Genomic DNA, 21026 nt, shown 5'->3' with positions numbered 1-21026 from the left:
GGGCAGATTATATAAACTGATTCACTAGACACAGTCATGGTCTCCACCCTCGCCCCAGAGTTAAGCTAAATGTATCCCTTTAATTCCCTTGCCTGAGCCAGGGAAGAGTGCTCCATATCGGGAGCCAATGCCCCACTCCCCCTGCCCAGGCAGAGAGAACTCTAACACAGGATAGGCGGAGAGGGGAAATCTAAAAATAAAGCTCTCCAAAGAAACTGTCTTGCCTAAAGAGCAGCTTCCCACGCACACTGGAGTGCCACATCTGCGGGGGCTGGAAGCACGAACGGAACAATCCTGACCAAGTCATATAACCGTTACCTATTTTGGGGGGTCGACAGTTCATTTCTGATTTCACCCATCAGCACCCCAGTATCCAGGCTGCAGACTGGGAGCAAGGGCTTTAGTGACAGAAAACAAAACTTTCTTTTCCAGGGAATTGGAAAAATGACCAGTGACTAGTCCTGCCTTCCTACCATTCTCCCTTCACAGCGGGAGGTAAGCATAGCACATGCTTTCAACACACAAGGGGTGGAGTTGAGGGTTCACATTAGAAAAGATTGTGAAGGGTTCTAGTGGGCTTCAGGCTCAGAGATGGGCTCCTTTAGCTCCACTCCCTGCGGTAGAGTCAGGGACCACCAACTGGGGAAAAAGAAAAGCAAGCACCATGAGAAAAACTGCAATTAGCGTTGACATCCCTTCACTATTGTCCTCTCACACCCCAAGGACAGAGCAGTTGTCACGTTGCCAAGCAACTAGCAAGTGCAACTTCCCAGCCAGGTATCAGAGGCCACTAGAAAAAGTTCAGCCCAAGAGTTTGATATGACCCCACACCTAAGCATTAAACACAATACTGTAGCAACTTCTGGCTCAGGAGAGTAATCCCCACCACCTTTCTCTAAGGGCTTTAACCTTGGAGGATACAACGTACTTGGCACCAGATTTTGGAGTTTTGCCAAGAAGCCAAAGCAGGAAGAAGGAAGCTATCCCTAATTCTATGAGGAGTCCACAGTATTCACTTGGCACTCCAACTCCCCAGGAGATTTGTACTTTGACCTGACAAAGTATTATGCTATGCCTCAAGGGTCAGAGAAGCTCAACCTTGGAAATATCTCCGAATAGCTTTCAGCAGCAATATACTCCATGCTACCTATCTGTTCCCTCCACCCCCTCCCTCTTCCTAGGGCACATACACTATACATCCCATGATTCATAGATACAGCAGACCAGTGCAGCGGGTGGTGAGGGGGGAATGGAATCACAATAAAACATCCAGAATGCAGCAACCTGTCAGTTCTTTGGTCTCTTAAAAGAGATCCTGTACCAGAACACTGCAATAGTTGCTATGCTCAGATACAAATCCTGATGTCTATTATGCATACATGGAAGGGGATGGGGGGGTGGCAAGTTTCCCCTCAAAGCACAGATTGCAAGCAAAGTACTTTGAACATCTGACTGATATTTGAATGCTGACTAGCAACAATCACCCAACAGTCTTTTACAATTAGAGCAAACTGAAATTTTCCCATACTGAGTCATTCATGAGCTAAAAGGAAGAAGCCAGCTCACAAAAGGGAGGAGACACTGACCATAAAATACACAACCTAAGCATACAGTGAGAAGCGTTATTTTAGAACTGGGAGTACATACTCCCTAGCCCACTAGTTAAATAAGAAGGGCTGGGTTGGCATGGAGCTCTCCTCGTCCAGCACAAGGGCTAGTGCTCTGAAGGGCAACTTACCTGACATACAAGGACCTCTTTTCACTTGTTCGGAGGGACCCAGACCCAGAGCTCATGCTGCTGTTCATCATTTGTTCTCGTAAGTCATGTATCTTCGATTCAAAGCGACTGTATTCTGTCACGGAAACAAGGGAAAAGATGGGAAAAGAATGAACTCAAGGAGCGCCTCTGAGCTTGCATGCCAGCAGCCAAAAAGCCAGAAGGCCCCTTGGCTTAAAAGCAGCCAGAGCCAGCCCACTCAGTCTTTGCTTTGATAAGCAAAGTCCCTCCTCCTAAGCACAGAAAGACAGACTTCCCTTCAACCCCAGACTAACAGAAGGAAAGAATGCACCTGAAAAGGGAGTAGCATTTGGGCAGGTCAAATGCACAAAGCTCTTATCTGCCTCAAAATATCACTGATCCTTTATAAAAATAACAACTGGAAAGAGGTTCCAGTGCAACCTTTATAAATCTTTAGAGCTGACACTAAGGCCCAAGGAGAGCAGATGGGAAAGGAGACTTTCCCAAAAAGCGGACTGCAGAGAACAGATGGCCCTGAGACGCAGAGCGGAGGGGCTGGAAAGGACCTGAGGTCAATTATATCATTGTTAGGCAAGAAGACAATTTTTTCAGGATGACTTTTTGGCTGGGGTGAAGGGGGGTGATATTGGAACCCAGTACAGAGGTAAAAACAAACAAACCTCACAACCGTAACAACCATATGAGGAGAATTAAAGCTCTCCTGAGTTATTTCCCTTTTAACCAATAGCCTCTTTGGCTTCAGTAGCATACATTAAAACATAAATTCTCCCAAACCGAGAAGTCGGCTGACACCTCTCACCTCCAAAATCATCCAGTCAGTGAGGTCATAAGTCCATCCCTAACCTTATAGCCCATTGAGACCATCACAACAGCTGGAAACAGCCTTATCACTCTGGAAATGTAATACAGGTTTATGCCGAATTTAAGAAAACCTGATATAAGAAAATTAACTCTAGCTGTACAATTATTATAAAAGGCTTTTTATAGGGCTGCTTTGCTGTGACATTCTCCTAGGACATTTAAAATACAATATTCACACTTACCAAACACACAATTACACATTTTCCAGGCCTATAATTGCCGCATAAAATGGGGTATATCTAAGGCCACAGGCTGTGGAAATGCTAGAAAACAGGCACACTTCACTATGACAAGCTGACTTTGCAGCGAGTCAAAATTTATACTAGGGGTTGAAGGTTGGGAAACTGCTTTAAAAAACAAACACACTTCCAGGGGAAAAAATTCCACAAAAGCAATTTCGTGCACCATAGAGGGCTGGCAAGAAGCATCCCCACCTAGTCCGTATGACTCTACAGGAGAAAACAAAACACCTGTTCCAGCACCTGACACTCCCCTTCCCTCTGCAAAGCAACCAGACTGACCTTCAACTGGGTGTAAGGGGAATTGCTAAAGCCTAAAGGGGAAGGAATGGAGTGAGGCAAATAACCTCCTCTCAACAAAGTTTCTTTTGTTCACTGTGATATCAGTTTAACCAACTGGTTAAATTTGTGTGCTCTTTCATTCATCACACGCCGGTGTTATGGTGATTTGTCCTCATTACCTACTCCTGTTCCTGAAATCCTGGAGGAAGCAGTTAAGTCACTGACTCACCCATTAAACGTTGCGGGGGGTGGGGTGGCGGAGGGTAGAGAGACAACAGCTGGACAATGTTCCTGTTCTGAGGGTTACACGGCAACCCATCAATATCAATGAGGTGCCCCAACCTAAGCCCTGGACTGTCCTAGAGCACAACAGCAGGCCAGTCTACCTCTGGAGACCGCCTGGGTGCTGGCCCCACCCCAGGGCTTGGCCCTCTACACTGGGTGGGGATTGTTTCTCATTTGTTCCTTTCTGGCCCTCCTCTGAGCTCACCGGCTATGGGCAGAACCGTGTGAGACAAAGATTTCTGACCAGGCAGCCCTTTCTTAGGGGAAGATAAGTCAGAGAGAGAAAGAACTATGCATTGAACTGTGAACAAAAAAAGTACACCCAAACTATCTTTAAGCCATGTTTTCCCCTTCTTGAAACTTGTTTATATATTCCCTTCTTTGGAATCGACTTGCCCGCTGAACTCCAACTTAGCAGCAGGTCATGGCAGTTGCTTAGTAACTACATTTCTTTAAAAATCCTTTAAAAAACAACCACCAAACCACCATTTCCTCAAAGCTCCTAATCCAAGGCTGATAATTCTGGGCCAGAGGGCCCACTTAAAATAGACTACAGAAAGAGAACAAAGCTATTGCTCTAAGGCATACGCTTTTTGTTTTTACATGTGCTGCTAAAATTTCAAGTTTATTAAATTGTGTTTTATTCACTTTTTTTTCCATTTGGATGATCCCCTTAGAGTTCCAGCTGCCCATCAGTCTCTGGCTTTTATTTGTAGATTTATCTAAAGTCTACTAGGCAGAGCAGCCTTTGAATAAATGATTGTTGGGTAAATGAGGAGCAAATTAGAAAACTGTGTCCAAGTTGACACTTCCATTCTTAAACTAATAAACTTAATGGTTTATTTAACTGATGGCTGCCAGCTTCACTGAGGGCTTAGAAAGGTAGTTAAGAAGCATTCACATTTACTTTTGTTCCCAAGGTTAATTGTTGGGAGCAATTGGGGTTTATTATTTTTAAACACCCTTTTGAGATGTTAACAACCCACAATAGGCGGCTGATTAACAACTTTTTACAACAAAGAAAAATCATTCTAACAAAAAACTGTTTAAAATAGACTTAGATACTACCTCATCTTAAATATTAGAGGTATCATTTTCCCAGGACAAAAGCTTCCCTTAAAAAGCATCTCAATTCTAAGACTTCAGGACTCGCCAAGCTCCCTCCTTCCCTCCGATTTGTCACTAACACAGCCATCGCAGCCAATGCTGGAGGACATCTCCTAGGCCAAAGTCACTGCCTAGGAAGCCCATCTGACCAGCCTCTAACCCAGAGGGCCCACTTCAAAGAAGCAACACTTAATAGTATACTAAAATCTCAAGTCTACTAAACTGCTTTGTTTTTTCCCATTCAGATGAACCCAACTGTTTGTGACCCACAAAGATATCCAGTCATCGCCCTCTTTCCTTTTTCCCAGTTGCTAATCACAGAGAAACAAGTGGGAGGGGGCACAATCAGAAGTCAGTACCGAAGAAGGGTTTTGCCCCAGTCACTGACAAGTTGGGGTGCCTCTAAAAGATCAGGATTTGGCACCCCATCCCAGATACACAGAATCAGAATCTACTGAGCAGGGGCCCAGGAATCTGCATTTTAACAAGCATCAGTGTGATTCTGATAAAGTTTGGAGCTGCTGGTCTTAACTTACAGAATTGGATCCTGCAGTGTCTCTGAAAAGAAAGGTGGGGCCAGAGAGTGGATAAGCTCTCAAAAATAAAACTTGGTAATACAATTGCAAATCCTTCAGGAAAGGAAAGCCCTAAAGATGCCACAGTCTTATGTGCCTGCAAAGAAAGCTGCTGAGTTTACACTTTTTAAAAATTCTGTATCACTTCTCCATCCCACTCCCCAGAAGATACCACTGTTGGTATTTTTAGTATGTGTCCTTCCAGACTTACTTCCATGCATATATGGCTTATATACATGTACTCACAATTCACACACAAGCTTTTTTCATTTTCTGATACATCATGAAAACTCATCCATGTTAGCCAGGCATGGTGACTCATCTGAGGTCAGGAGTTCAAGACCAGTGTGGCCAACATGGTGAAACCCCGTCTCTACAAAAATGCAAAAATCAGCCAGGTGTGGTGGCAACACGCCTGTAGTCCCAGCTACTAGTGAGGCTGAGGCAGGAGAATCGCTTGAACCTGGGAGGCGAGGGTTGCAGTGAGCCGAGATCGCGCCACTGCACTCCAGCCTGGGTGACAGAGCAAGACTCTGTCTCAAACAAACAAAGAAACAAAAAATCATCCATGTCAGTACACAGACTTCATTTTAATAGCTGCATAGGATTCCATACTATGGACAGACCATAATTTATTCAGTCATATTTCAATTGATACACATTTAAGTTGTTTACAATTCTTAATATTACAATCAATGCTGCATTGTGTATTTGTGGGTTTTTTTTTTGTTTTTTATATTTTATTTTTTGTAGAGATGGGGGGGTCTCACTATGTTGCCAGGCTGGTCTCGAACTTCTGACCTCAAGGAATCCACCTGCCTAATCCTCCCAAAGTGCTAGGATTACAGGCATGAGCCACCATGCCCAGCCTGCACTGTATATTTGTTTGAGCATTTCTGTTGCATAGATTCCTACAAGTGAAACTGCAGGGTCAAATTATATGCAAATTAAAATTTTTGATTAGCACTACCAAATTGAACCCCAACATTCTGAAACCTTTCTGACTAAGGATAAACTACTATTCCACTCTTCCAGCACTTTTTCTGTTTCTGAAGTGGAGGCAGAATTTACCTTTGAGGACAAATTGATCTTTTGTTTGGAGAAAAACAGTTTAATGAGCCTTTTGGTTATGCAAAAGTAAAGATTTTATTCTGGAATGGACACAGAGGAGCTAAAATGTTGTCTGCATTATAATAGAAAAGGTGTCCTCTTGGTGAGTGGAGTTGCTGGTTCTCCAGGTTAGGCCTTAGTCCACAGGTCTTTCTCTCCCTCTTTCCCTGGCCCTGTTTAACCATGAGTTAAGACGCTGTTCCACCTACATGACACTATATCTACCTCTATAAGTATCTACCTAATTTGACTACATTACATCTGCCCCCAACTTGAAAACCAAGCCTTTTTTTTCCTCATGCCAAACCCCCATTACTGTAAACGACACCCCCTTTTCCCTGCATACAACCAGTGTTTCCTCAAATTTTGCTGATGTTTCTTCCTAATTGCTTCCTCAATCTATTTCTTTATACTTTTAATTGTCATTGCCGTACTGTTGATTTCGTGTCTTAATTTTCCCTTGACTATTTTATTATCTCTTCTCTGGGCCACTGCTGTACCTCCCTAACTGGTCTTCTGCCCCAAGGCTTTACAAACTCAATCCAGATTAGATTCTTATTTGAAAAGCTTTCCTAAAGCTTGAATTTGTAGCCCCCCTGTCCAAGTATCTATAACGACTCAATGAGCACTAAAGAATTTTACTTTTACTATGTCAGCCAAACTTTCAAGGACTGCTACAACCATCCTCCCATCACAGCCAGCCTATCTATCCCACATCTGAATTACACAGGTCTTCTTTTGAGCTAGCCTGCCTGGACCCCTTGAATACAGCTTGTTCAGTTCTACCTGTTATTCCCTGCTCCTGAAACATTTCTCCCCTGCCTGACACTGAACAACCTTTACATCCTTCACCATCTTTCCTACCTCATTCCAAGAAGTTTTATTCATTCATTTATTTATTCAAATATTTTCTAAGTTTGGGCACAGTGACTCACACCTGTAATCCCAATGCTTTGGGAGGCTGAGGTAGAAGTATTGCTTGAAACCAGGAGTTCAAGACCAGCCTGGGCAATATAATGAGACCCCAATTCTACAAAAAATTCAAAAATTAACTGGGCATGGTGGTGCACACCTATAGTCCTAGCTACTCGAGAGGCTGAGGTAGAAGGATCACTTGAGGTCAGGAGTTTGAGGCTGCAGTGAGCTATGATCACACCTCTGGACTCCAGCCTAGGTGACAGAGTGAGATGCTGTCTCTAAAAATAAAAAATAAAAAAAAAAATTACTGAATGTCTACTGTGTATCAGGCATTGTGCTAGCTGCTGAGAATATAATGGTAATCAAAATGGTCCCTAGAAATTACAATTACAAAACAAACAATTATTTAATTACAATTGTGATAACTGTGATGAAGAAAATGCTAAGAGAGAGACTAATAGGGTGACTTAACCTACCTGTGGGAGGGGGGTGGAGTTCAACAAAGGTTTCCCTGAGGAAGTGACATTTAAGCTGAGTCCAGGGAAAGGACGCTGGTGAAGAAAGCATTCCAGACAGAAGGAACAGCATTATGTAAGGGTACAAAATGTATGGAACACAGGAAAGCAAGGGGATACTGGCAGGAGATCAGACTAAGAGGTAAGCAGGGGTCAGATCATACAAGGCCTTGTAAACTATGGTAAGGTTATTTGCTTTTTTTTTTTTTTTTTTTTTGAGACGGAGTTTCGCTCTTGTCACCCAGGCTGGAGTGCAATGGCATGATCTCAGCTCACTGCAACCTCCACCTCCTAGGTTCAAGCGATTCTCCTGCCTCAGCCTCCCGAGTAGCTGGGATTACAGGCGCCTGCCACCACTCCCAGCTAATATTTGTATTTTTAGTAGAGACAGGGTTTCACCATGTTGGCCAAGCTGGTCTTGAACTCTTGACTTCAGGTGATCTGCCCACCTCGGCCTCCCAAAGTGCTGGGATTACAGGTGTGAGCCACTGCGCCCGGACAGGTTATTTGCTTTTATCCTAAGATAAATTCTTTCTCAATGGAAAGAAGCCATTGAATGATTTTAAGGAAAGGAAGGACATGATCAGATATGTGTGTCACTTTGGCTACTGTGGAGAGAATAAGTGAAGTGTCTTATATCTACATTTAAGTTTCTTGACAGACGAAGCACATGCTTTCTATGTTTGTGTATTCTCCACAGCCCCTAGTATAAGAAGCCCCTGCTTTTACAGCATCCAAACCAGCTAGCCCTTCAGCCTCTGCTCAAACATGTCCAATACTGGGAAGCTCTCTAATTCTTTTTTTTTTTTCTTTTTCTTTTTTGAGACAGGAGTCTCGTTCTGTCACCCAGGCTGGAGTGCAGTGGTGCGATCTCGGCTCACTGCAAGCTCCGCCTCCCAGGTTCAAGGAATTCTTGTGCCTCAGCATCCGGAGTAGCTGGGATTACAGGTGTCCGCCACCACATCCAACTAATTTTTTTGTATTTTTAGTAGAGACGGGGTTTCACCATGTTGGCCAGGCTAGTCTCAAACTCCTGGCCTCAAGTGATCCACCCACCTCGGCCTCCCAAAGTGTTGGGATTATAGGCGTGAGCCACTGCACCCAGCCGAGAAAATTTTTTGGTTTAGTGCCATCCCTTCTGCCAGCTGGTCCTAATTTTCGTGTCTAAAACAGCATAAAACATGATGGGTTCTTTCCTTCAAAACAGTGTGAAGGAATAGTTTAAAGAAGGTCAAAGAGTTGGAAAAGACTGGAACAAGGCTACTGAATAAAATGGGAGTAGATGGCAGAGTGCAAACAGGGGAAGGGGAAGTAATGGTAGGTTGCAGGCCAGATTATAAGTGCTTGAGATAGCACTTTTCTTACTAGGCAATGGGAACTGCGTTTAAGTGTTTAAACAGGAAAGTAATACAATTAGAACTAGGTTTGAGGGAAAATTATTCTGGGAGTGTAAGACAGAATTGGAGGACAGAGAGAGAGAGGTAACAGAGACCGGGAAGCTGCTCTACTACTACAGACAATAATTATAAAGGCCTGACATAGTATAAGGGCAATGAAGACAGAAAGAAGAGACAGGAATCAAGAAATATGTTGGATCCTTCAAAAGTGGAGAAAGACAAAAAAGAAATATATTGGGGCTTGAAGGGAGAAAATTTGACATCTGATTGGATGTAGAGTGAGAAAGGATCAAAGGCAAAGAATCTGAGTTTTTTCCTTGGAGACATGGAAAAGGTGGGATAATATCAGCCATAATGAAGAATGATCTCAAGAATGTCCTCAAAAAGTTATGTCTTAGCCGAGATGGGCGGATCACGAGGTCAGGAGATCGAGATCATCCTGGCTAACACAGTGAAACCCCGTCTCTACTGAAAATACAAAAAATTAGCCGGGCGTGGTAGCGGGCGCCTGTAGTCCCAGCTTCTCAGGAGGCTGAGGCAGGAGAATGGTGTGAACCCAGGAGGCGGAGCTTGCAGTGAGCCGAGATCGCACCACTGCACTCCAGCCTGGGCAACAGAGGGAGACTCCGTCTCAAAAAAAAAAAAAAAAAGTTATGTCTTCTCCAGGCTAAATGTTGTTATTTCCTTAACCATTCTTCATCCAACATAGTTTCCTAACCCTCCACTACCTCACCCTTTTAAAATCTAGTGCTCAGAATTAGTGGTGATGTCATTTACTAAAATATAAGCTCCTTGATGTGGTTTTTGCTTCCTTCTCAAGGTTTAGTGTGGCGATCTGCACCCCTGTTGAGTCAACATTTATTGAATGTGCCAACTGGATATAGAGGTCTGACAGGACAAACCTGGACTCTGTGATTCTCAAATTTTGGCTCCTCAGGAACAAATGTAAAAAAAAAAGGAATACAAACTTTCTCCTTTCACCCACCCAAACATGCTAAAAACTGACCAACAAAACCACGAACCACTTCTGCAAAACACTAACATGTCAGAGGTTTCAAGATATAGTTAACAGCCCAATAAGGCATCAAAGGGGACTGAAACTACAAGTTCCCTATTGCGAACTGGACACACACCCAAGCTTCCAAGTCCGTCTCTCCTCTAAGCCTCTGCTTCCAAATCCATCTACCTCCCTAATGACAGGAAAATTGTCAAAAATTAAAGATGACATTTTTTATTAATTTGGAAAGCTGAGAGGTGCTCAGTTTCTCAACCTGTATTGTTTATTTGGTTCTATTTGATTATAGGCAGGAAAATATTGTAGAGACAGGAAACAAGTGGTAGCAACAGACGATATTTATTCTGCATATAGTATAGACTACCAATGACTTGAATGAAGATATAAAAGGGAAAAGCTACAAAATAACATCCTGCCTATCAAATTTAGAAATGACGCTGGGTGCAGTGGCTCACTCCTATAATTCCAGCAATTTGGGAGGCCGAGGTGGGTGGATCACTGGAGATGAGGAGTTTGAGACCAGCCTGGCCAACATGGTGAAACCCTGTCTCTACTAAAAATACAAAAATTAGCCAGGCGTGGTGGTGCACACCTATAATCTCTGCTACTCAGGAGGCTGAGGCACGAGAATCGCTTGAACCCAGGAGGCAGAGAGGTTGCAGTGAGCTGAGATCACACCACTGCACTCCAGCCTGGGCAACAGAGCAAGACTCCATCTCAAAAAAAAATTAGAAATGACGATGACACTGGGGAAGCAACTGGATGACAGACTTCAAACACACAGATTATGATAGGTAGAAAGAATCAGAAGATGCAAATAAAAATAAAGTGAAATAGAGAACTGTATCTTCTTGACCTTGAGTTCCCACACAAATATTGAGTAGGGAAGACATGGCTGAATAATGGCTCGTGTTTTAGTTGCCTATAACCTCAAAATAAATCAACTGCTGCCCAAAAAGTTCTTTCCATCTTATGGAAGTGCAGACATTCAAATCTCAAACTCATACAGCCCTCATTTGCCATTGCTGAGCTGCCCTGAGGCTCAAAGAAATAAGTCACCAATTGTGAAAAATAACAGAACTCTGGTGGAAGTGAAGTTACAGCCTCAGAAGAGAGTCACAGAATTTGAGGAGTATGAATTGTGGTTTAGGTTCCTATAGTTGCCTTTGGAGTACAAACCTTCACACTATGGTTCATATTTTAAAAAGAAATGGATGGGCTGGCGCGGTGGCTCACGCCTGTAATCCCAGCACTTTGGGAGGCTGAGCCAGGTGGATTGCTTGAGGTCAGGAGTTCGAGACCAGCCTGGCCAACATGGTGAAACCCCATCTCTACTAAAAAAAAATACAAAAAATTAGCCAGGCATAGTGGTGGGCTCCTGTAATGCCAGCTACTCAGGAGGCTGAGACATGAGAATCACTTGAACCTGGGAGGTGGAGGTTGCAGTGAGCCGAGACTGCACCACTGCACTCCATCCTGGGTGACAGAGTGAGACACCATCTTAAAAAAAAAAAAAGAAAGAAATGGATGGAGGTGAAAGTAAAATAAGCCCATCAAGAAGATACTTGTTAGTATGGAGTAAGTATATGAATTGCCAAATATCAGAACATTTCTAGGAATCACAAACTTGTCTTTATAAAATAGTTATGGGGCCAGATGCAGTGGCTCACACTTGTAATCATAACATTTTGGGAGGCCAAGGTGTGAGGATTGCTTGAGGCCAGGATTTTGAGGCCAACCTGCACAACATATTGAGACCCTGTCTTTGCAAAAAAAATAAGAGAATTAGTCAGGCGTGGTGGTGTACGCCTGTAGTCCCAACTACTCAGGAGGCTGAAGCAGGAGGATCGCTTGAGCCCAGGGGTTCAAGGCTACAGGGAGCTATGATCACACCACTGCACTCCAGCCTGGGTGTCAGAGTAAGACCTTGTCTGAAAATAATAATAATGAAGCCTATTACTTGGGTTAGTTTCTAATGATGGGTCCATTGTTTAGAGGTGTTGTCTAACACCTCTAAAACTAGATAATTTCTAAGATCCCTTCTAATTATGACATCATTATGATTTTATGACCAAATCAATGAGGTCCATACGGAATCAAAGTTAGAACTAGTCTGATTTAATTTTTAAATATAATTTAGAGAGGGAAATCTTCAAATCTGCAAATAATTCTAAACTCTTTGGGTAAAAACAATACCAAATCAATAAACATAAATTACCAAAAATATTTCTCAAGGCTATGTGAGAGGGCAGAAATATGGCAAATAGGCTTCAATGGGCAAATATTGCTTGAGGAAAAATAATTTCAGTTCTACTTTTAGAATAATGGTTTGGAACTATGACTAACCCAGAAAGCTGGGTGTCCTTATTCTGGTCCCTGCACTGTCACTGTGTATGCTTCCTCGGCCATACACACACATAGCCAGGGTTCTGGATACCATCCTGAAGGATACTGAGAAGAAAACAGAAAACAAAACATGCCGGATCAGCATGCCATAAAAATTTCCAGTTTATCCCTATTGACTGGATGTTTTTGTCCCCCAAAGAGCTTAGTGAGGATGCAAGAAGAGCTACTGAGTGAAAATGCTATACTAGGCCAGGTGCCGCGTGGCTCACTCCTGTAATCCCAGCACTTTGGGAGGCCAAAGCGGGCGGATCACCGGAGGTCAGGAGTTCGAGACCAGTCTGGCCAACATGGTGAAAACCCATCTCTACTAAAAATACAAAAATTAGTTGGGCATGGTGGCGGGCACCTGTAATCCCAGCTACTCAGGAGGCTGAAGCACAAGAATCGCTTGAACTCAGGAGGCAGAGGTTGCAGTGAGCCGAGATCGCGCCGCTGCACTCCAGCCTGGGCGACAGAGTGAGACTCCATCTCATAAACAAAAATGAAACAAACAAACAAAAAAAAATCTACCTGGTCTAAAATGACTGGAATGAAAAATGCCTTGATCTCACATCAAACTAAGAAAAAGTATTCACAGGATCTTGCCTTCTCACCTATTCCGGATCACCCGGCAGATCAGGGTAAAAGCCTCAATAGGGCCTTCTCTATATCTTAAAGCAATTTCATATAGCATATTCAAATGAAAGATTAACAGAGTCTTTGGCTCTTGCAACCCATAAGCCAAAGTATACATAAAGACCACCAAAACAAAATACCTCATCCAAAAAACATGAGAATAAAGACAGATTTGTACCTTTTCCCTGTTCTCCAGGTGGTGGGTACACTTGATAAGAAGAATCTTTTCCACTTAACAGAGATACTATAACACAGTAACTAAAACACACACATTTTATGATGAAGTTTGACAACTTGAGTTAATGTAACCAATTTCTATGTTTTACCAGGTCAATGGAGAGTCTCGATTCAAATGTTCTTCACAGTTGTCACACCCACAGGATCACAAACTCAACTGAATCTCCTTTAGGTCAAGTTTCTGTGGAAGAAACTCAGAAAATGGGACCTGGAGAAATACTCTTCTCATCTAAGTTGTCAAAACACCTATGGTCATTTTTCAGTAACTGATAATCCAAGAGTAAAATATTAAAGTCCAAATCGTGTGTGTGTGTGTGTATAAAAGAATTTTATTTATAATAAAGGTGGTACTTCAAAAATGCAGAGAAATGATGGATTATCTAACAAATGGTACTGAGGTAATTCATTAACATTTGGAAGAAATTAAGTTAGTACCCTACTTTACATCACAAATCAACTCCAGGCAAGTTAAGGTTTTAAACACAAAAACAGGCCAGGCACAGTGGCTCTTGGCTGTAATCCCAGTGCTTTGAGATGCCAAGGCAGGAAAATCACTTGAGGCCAGGAATTTGAGAGAGCAGCCTGGGCAACACAGTGAGACCCCATCTCTACAAAAAAACCACAAAAATTAGCCATGCTTGGTAGCATGCGCCTGTGGTCCTTAGCTACTTGGGAAGCTGAGGCAGGAGGATCACATGAGCCTAGGAGTTTAAGGTTGCAGTGATCTATGATCGTGCCACTGCACTCCAGCCTGGGTGACAAAGCCAGACCCTGTCTCTAAAAAAATAACAAATACAAAAACAAAAATATTAAATAACTAGAATAAAACTCGGATAGTATTTATTTGCCCTCGGGTAGGCAAGGCCCTTCTAAACCTCTGGGCACAGGCAAAATATACAAAACATTAATAGATTTGACCACATAAAAACATATTAAACATCTGTACATCAAGATAAAATTTAAAAAACAGGCTGGGCACAGTGCCTAACACCTGTAATCCCAGCACTTTGGGAGGCTGAAGTGGACAGATCACTTGAGGCCAGGAGTTCGAGGCCAGCCTGGCCAACATGGTGAAACCCCCTCTCTACTAAAAAATACAAAAATCAGCCGAGTGTGGTGGCGCACACCTGTAGTCCCAGCTACTCAGGAGGCTGAGGCAGGAGAATCGCTTGAACCTGGGAAGCGAAGGTTGCAGTGAGCTGAGATCGCACCACTGCACTCCAGCCTGGGCAACAGAGCAAGACTCAATCACAAAAAAAAAAAAAAAAGAAAGCAAACTATAAACTGGGAGTAGTCTTTGCAATATATATGACAAAGAATTAATATTCTAACCATATTAAGGCTTTTATATATCAATAAGAATTGATGAACCCACCCCAATAGGAAAATGGGGAAAGGGTATGAACAGGCAATCCACACACACACACACACACACACAAATGACCAAGAAACACTTGCACACAAATGTTCAACCCTATTATTAACAAAAGAAATACAAATTAAAATACAAATTAAAGAATAACATTTTTAACCTATCAAATTTGCAGAAATTGTCTTAAAAAATAATACTCCACATTAGTGAGGATCTTGAAATAGACATTCTTATACTGTCAGTGGAAATGGAAGCTAATTGGCCAAATACATCAAAAACCTTAAGCATGTTCATACCCTTTGATCCAATTAATTCCACCTTAAAAAAATCTATTCAGAACATAATCAGAGATTCACAAAAACCATATACAAGGGTATCAATCAGAATGTTTTGTGTAATATCAAAACATTGGAAATAATCTAAATGTTCACCAACAGGGGAATGGTTATACGAATTATGGCACACACATGATGAAATATTATTTAACTATTAAAAACCATTTTTTTCAAAAAATATATGGTGATCTAGGAAAATGTTCATGACATAAGTTAGTGGGAAGAACATAAAACTGCTTAAAGCCAATAATCTCCTTCTTAAAACAGATAGATACAAACATATTATATGATATATGTAATATAAATATATAAAAGTTTAGAGGGAAATACACAGAAATATACACATACAACAGTGGTTATCTCTGGATATAGTTTTACAGATGATTTGAATTTACTTTACTTTGTATTTTTCTGTATTTTCCAATTTTCCACAAATCTAAATGTAATATACTTTTAAATGCAGGAGAAAAATATAATTTGAAGAGAATGGGAAAGTAGACTGAACAGGATAGGCTCAAGGACAAAGCCAGGACACACATGCACTAGAAACTTCTCTCCACACTGCTCCTGGCTTCATTAATCATTTTCCTCTGGGACTATTCATTCAACCAGTTCCAGACAAGTCCAGTTAAACATATTATCACCATTATCACCCAGCCATCTTATCCAAAAGTAGACCAAAGAAGTTTTGTGAATGCCTTGCAGAAATCTAGATATAGTGCATCTACCGTATTTCCCTAATCTACAGCCCAGTAACCCTGTCCATCAAGAAAATTTGATCAGGCTGACAAGACTTTTTTGTCCTTGGTGAACCAATACCAGTTCCTAGTGCTCACCACTTCTTTTTCTGAATATTTACAAAACAACTCTTAATCTACCCTGGAATTTAACCCAAAATTTGCAAAATTCTCTCCTTTTTGAAAATCCAAAGGACGTCTACTTAGGCCCCTAATGTACATATTTATACAAAATATGTTAATTTTCTAGTCAAATTTTTTATCACTTAATTTCATCAAGTAGAAAAATCATAAAATCTCTAGGGCCTTTGCTTTTTTAGCACAGTGGTGCCATCTCAGCCCACTGCAACCTCCGCCTCCCAGATTCAAGAGATTCTCCTGCCTCAACCTCCTGAGTAGCTGAGATTACAGGGGTGTACCACCACGCCTGGCTAATTTTGTATTTTTAGTAGAGATGGGGTTTCACCATTTTGGCCAGGCTGGTCTCGAATTCCTGGGCTCAAGTGATTCACCCTTCTGGGCCTCCCAAAGTGCTGGAATTACAGGCATGAGCCACCACGCCCGGCCTGCTTTTTTAAAGATACCTAAATTCAGCAAAAAATAAACAAAAGTCCATTTCAAGAGGGGAAGACAAGACCCTCATAAGCAAGACTGTTACTAGCTCAAGACTCTGTGAGTCTTGGCCGGGGGTAGTGGCTCAAAGCCTGTAATCCCAGCACTGCTAGAGGCGGAGGCGAGGGAATCACTTGAGCTCAGGAGTTCAGGACCAGCCTGAGCAACATGGCAAAACCCAGTCTCTACAAAAAATACAAAAATTAGCAGAGTGTGGTAGCATGCACCTGTAGTCCCAGCTACTTGGCAGGCTGAGGTGGGAGGATCACTGGAGCTCAGGAAATTGAGGCTACAGTGAGCCATGATCACACCATTGCACTCCAGCCTGGGTGACAAAGTGAGACAAAAGAAAAGAGAAAGGAAAGAGAAAGGAAAGGAAAGGAAAGAGAAAGGAAAGGAAAGGAAAAAGAAAAAAGGAAGGAAGGAAATAAAAGTCTATGCTGGGTGCAGTACCTGTAACCTTAGCACTTTGGGAAGCTGAGGTGGAAGGACTCCTTGAGCCCAGGAGTTCAAGACCAGCCTGGGCAACATAGTAAGATCTTGTCTCTATACAAAAAAATAAAATTAAAATTAAAATTAAAAAAGGGGCTGAGTGCAGTGGCTCACTCCTGTAATCCCAGCACTTTGGGAGGCCAAGGTGGGTGGATCACTTGAGTCCAAGAGTTCAAGACCAGCCTGGGCAACATAGCAAGACCCCATCCCTAATTTAAACAATAAAAGAGTCCAGGTACAAATAGGAAATTGTAAATTGAATTCACAACTCATGACCACTTATCTGACACAGAATTTGAGGTACACACTAGTGACCATTTTGCACAGTCTCCTCATTTTATAGATCAAAAAATTGAGTCCCTAAGAGGAAGGTTGACTAGTCTAAGATCATTCAGCTACTCTAAGTCAGAACCCAGGGCCTTGGCTCCTCTGCCAAGATTTTATATATATATAGATTTCATACATATATACATTCTCACATAAAAGGAGCAAAACCGATATATTTTACAAAAAACAATTACCCTATTGTGCAATATAAGACTAAAGCTTTAAACAAAGGAACAGTGTCAATATAAGAGTCAAGATTTCAACAAGCAACATATTAAACCAAAAAGAAATCCTAAAAAGCTACAGTTAAGTAAGAAATAACTCATTCTCAGGCTTGGCACAGTGGCTCAAGCCTGTAATCCCAGCACTTTGGGAGGCCGAGGCGGGTGGATCACCTGAGGACAGGAGTTCGAGACCAGCCTGGCCAACATGATGAACCCTCATCTCTACTAGATATAAAAAATTTGCTGGGCATGGTGGCACATGCCTGTAATCCCAACTACTTGGAAGGCTGAGTCAGGACAATCACTTGAACCCAGGAGGCAGAGGTTGCAGTGAGCTGAGATTGCGCCACTGCACTCCAGACTGGGCAACAAGAGTGAAACTCCGTCTCAAAAAAATAAAATAAAATAAAATAAAAAGAAATAACTCATTCTCATTACTGTTATTCTAATCATTCTACCCTATCAGGAAAAACTGATGTTTTACAGACACCAAAGCTCCTAGGATTTTGCCTCAAACCATCTAACAAAGACGAGAAAGCACCTGACCAGCTAAATTCAGAGTGCTTTACTAAATCTAGCACCATGTCCTTGGGTTACATAGAATAAAGAAAAGCCCAAAACAAACACACACATATGAAGTTCAGCTCCAGGGGGCAAAATTGAAAAGAAAACTTAATCTTTTTTTCTTTTCTAAGTATATAGAACAGGGCTGGGCCTAAAAGGGTGTAGCTACTTTAAAAAAAAGCCAGACAGTTCCTCAAAAATGCTAAACACTAAGTTACCTATGACCTAGCAATTCTACTCCTAAGCATGTATCACCTAAGAGAACTGAAAACATGTTCATACAAAAACTTGTATATTAATGTTCATAGCAGCAGTATTCACAATAGTCAAAAGGTGGAAACAATCCAAATGTCCATCAACTCAAGAATGGATAGACAAAATGTGGCATAACCATAGGATGAAATATTGTTCAGCCATAAAAAGTAATCAAGTGGCCGGGTATGGTGGCTCGCGCCTGTAATCCTAGCACTTTGGGAGGCTGGGAGGCCGAGGTGGGTGGATCACCTGAGGTCAGGAGTTTGAGACCAGCCTGGCTAACATGGCGAAACCCCATTGCTACCAAAAATACAAAAAATAGCTGGGCATGGTGGTGCACATCTGTAGTCCCAGCTACTCAGGAGGCTGAGGCAGGAGAATCGCTTGAACCTGGGAGGCAGAAGTTGCAGTGAGCCGAGATCATGCCACTGCACTCCAGCCTGGGTAACAGAGTGAGGCTCTGTCTCAAAAAAAAAAAAAAAAAGAAAGAAAGAAAGAAAAAGGAATTAAGTACTGATACATGCTATAATACACATGAATCTTGAAAACATTACGCTAAGTGAAAAAAGCCAAACACAAAAGGCCACATACTGCATGATTTCATTTATATGAACTGGCCAGAAGAGGCAACTTTATGAAAACAGAAAGTAGACTGGTAGTTGCCTAGGGCTGGGGGGGCGGGGGGGGATGAGGAGTGATTGCTAATGGGGTCAGGGCTTCTTTTTGGGGTGATATGTTCTAAAATTGATTGTGATGATAGTTGCACAACTCTAAAAATTCTAAAAATTGTTGTACCCTTTAAATGAGTGCATTGTAGCATGTGAATTATATCTCAATCAGCAATTTTTTGTTAAAAAGGTAGGCCCCTGGCTGGGCATGGTGGCTCATGCCTATAATTCCAGCACTTTGGGAGGCCAAGGTGGGCGGATCACCTGAGGTCAGGAGTTCAAGACCAGCCTGGCCAACATGGTGAAACCTCGTCTCTACAAAAATACAAAAATTAGCCGGGCATGATGGTGGGTGACTGTAATCCCAGCTACTTGGGAGGAGAATCCCTTGAACCTGGGAGGCGGAGGTTGCAGTGAGCTGAGATTGTGCCATTGCACTCCAGCCTGGGTGACAGAGTGAGACTCTGTCTCAAAAAAAAAAAAAGGGGGGGGCCCTATCATTTTTATCAGATCAGCATTCCTAAGCTAAAATTATCTACGCCCAAAGCCTTAAACCCCCCCAAGCACACAAAGCAGTGAGAAGTAGTTATCTTCCTGGTTCTTTCTAGTTGCCTAATAACATAGTTGGCTTGCTCTGGTCTCAAGTCAATTTGGAAACAGAGAGAGAATCAAGAGAATCAAATCAGGGGACCAAGCAAAACAAAAGTGAATAGCAAACAATAAGCACATGAAAAATGTGCAACATTAGCCATGGGGGAAAATTCAAATCAAAACCGCAATTAGATACCACTTCACACCTACCAGGATGGCTAGAATCAAAAAGACTTACAATAATAAGTGTTGGGGATGATGTGGAGAAATTGGAACCCTTACATACTACTGGTGGGAATGTAAAATGTTGCAGCCTAAATGTGGAAAGCAGCCTGGCCATTCCACCAAAGGTCAGAGTTGTCATATGATCCAGCAGTTCCACTCACAGGTATGTATACTCAAGAGAAATATAAACACATCCATGCAAAAACTTGCACGCAGATGTTCACAGAGCATTATTCATAATAGCAAAAAAGTGAAAACAACCCAAATGTCCATCAACCGATAAATAATACGTGGTATATCCATATAATGATATATATTCAGCTATAAAAAGGAATGAAGTATTGATACATGTATGACACAGATGAACCTTGACAATATTATGCTAAGTGAGAGAAGCCAGTCACATATTATATGAATCTAGTTATATGCAATGTCCAGATTGGGCAAATCCATAGAGACAAAAAGTATAATAGATTAGTGGTTGCTTAGACATGAGGGGGATGGGGAGATGAAGGGTGACAGCTAAAGCGTACAGGGGTGATTAAAATTCTAAAATCAATTGTGGTGATGGTTGCACAACTCTGTGAACATTCTAAAAACCGCTTAAGTATACTCTTAAATGAATGAATCGTAAGGTCATAAAAAATGAATGACAAATACAACTCCATTTCACTTGAAGAATTAAAAAATGAATGCTTGCTTATTCCATTAATATCCTTAAGCCTGCACGCATTTACTATTAAGTCAGGCAAACCAACTCCCATCTTTTGGCTCCTCCTGGGGTTCCCCCAACAGTATCATTCCCTGGTAGTCTTCCTAAATCCACTTTCCTTCTGCCTGAGAAGGGATCTCCCTCAGGCTTCCCAGCAGGCCATCTACCCTCAAGTTACTTCTTCCTGTTTACGGTCATCAAGACTGAAAAGCTAAGATTTGGGAGTTTTTTTGTTTTTTTTTTTTTTGAGACAGAGTCTCAGCTCTGACACCAGGCTGGAGTGTAGTGGCACGATCTCAGCTCACTGCAACCTCCACCTCCCGCGTTCAAGCGATTCTCCTGCCTCAGCCTCCTGAGTAGCTGGGACTACAGGCGCATGCCACCACACCCAGCTAATTTTTGTATTTTTAGTAGAGATGGAATTTCACCAAGTTGGCCAGGATGGTCTCGATCTCTTGACCTCGTGATCCACCCACCTTGGCCTCCAAAAGTGTTGGGATTACAGGTGTGAGCCACCGCGCCCGGCCTGGGAGTTCATTTATACTGCATTTGTTGACAGCTTCTGGCACTCGAAGAGTCTCAGAGTGATAT

The 21026-nt window shown here is 42.2% G+C and overlaps 1 protein-coding gene across 5 annotated transcripts in view; it reads right to left on the bottom strand.

The window, feature by feature from the left end:
- Positions 1-21026, bottom strand: part of DLG3 (discs large MAGUK scaffold protein 3) — a 59477-nt gene that overhangs the window by 23347 nt on the left and 15104 nt on the right. For all 5 annotated transcript variants that reach the window (XM_034950561.3, XM_034950562.3, XM_008973566.4 and 2 more), the window contains one exon: positions 1739-1853. In XM_034950561.3, the coding sequence (XP_034806452.1) occupies positions 1739-1853 (115 nt within the window). The remainder of the gene's footprint in view (positions 1-1738; positions 1854-21026) is intronic.

The sequence above is a fragment of the Pan paniscus genome, chromosome X, assembly GCF_029289425.2.
Source record: "Pan paniscus chromosome X, NHGRI_mPanPan1-v2.0_pri, whole genome shotgun sequence".
Taxonomy (NCBI): domain Eukaryota; kingdom Metazoa; phylum Chordata; class Mammalia; order Primates; family Hominidae; genus Pan; species Pan paniscus.
The sequence above is the reverse complement of the archived record's forward strand: the minus strand, read 5'-3'. Positions and strand labels throughout refer to the sequence as shown.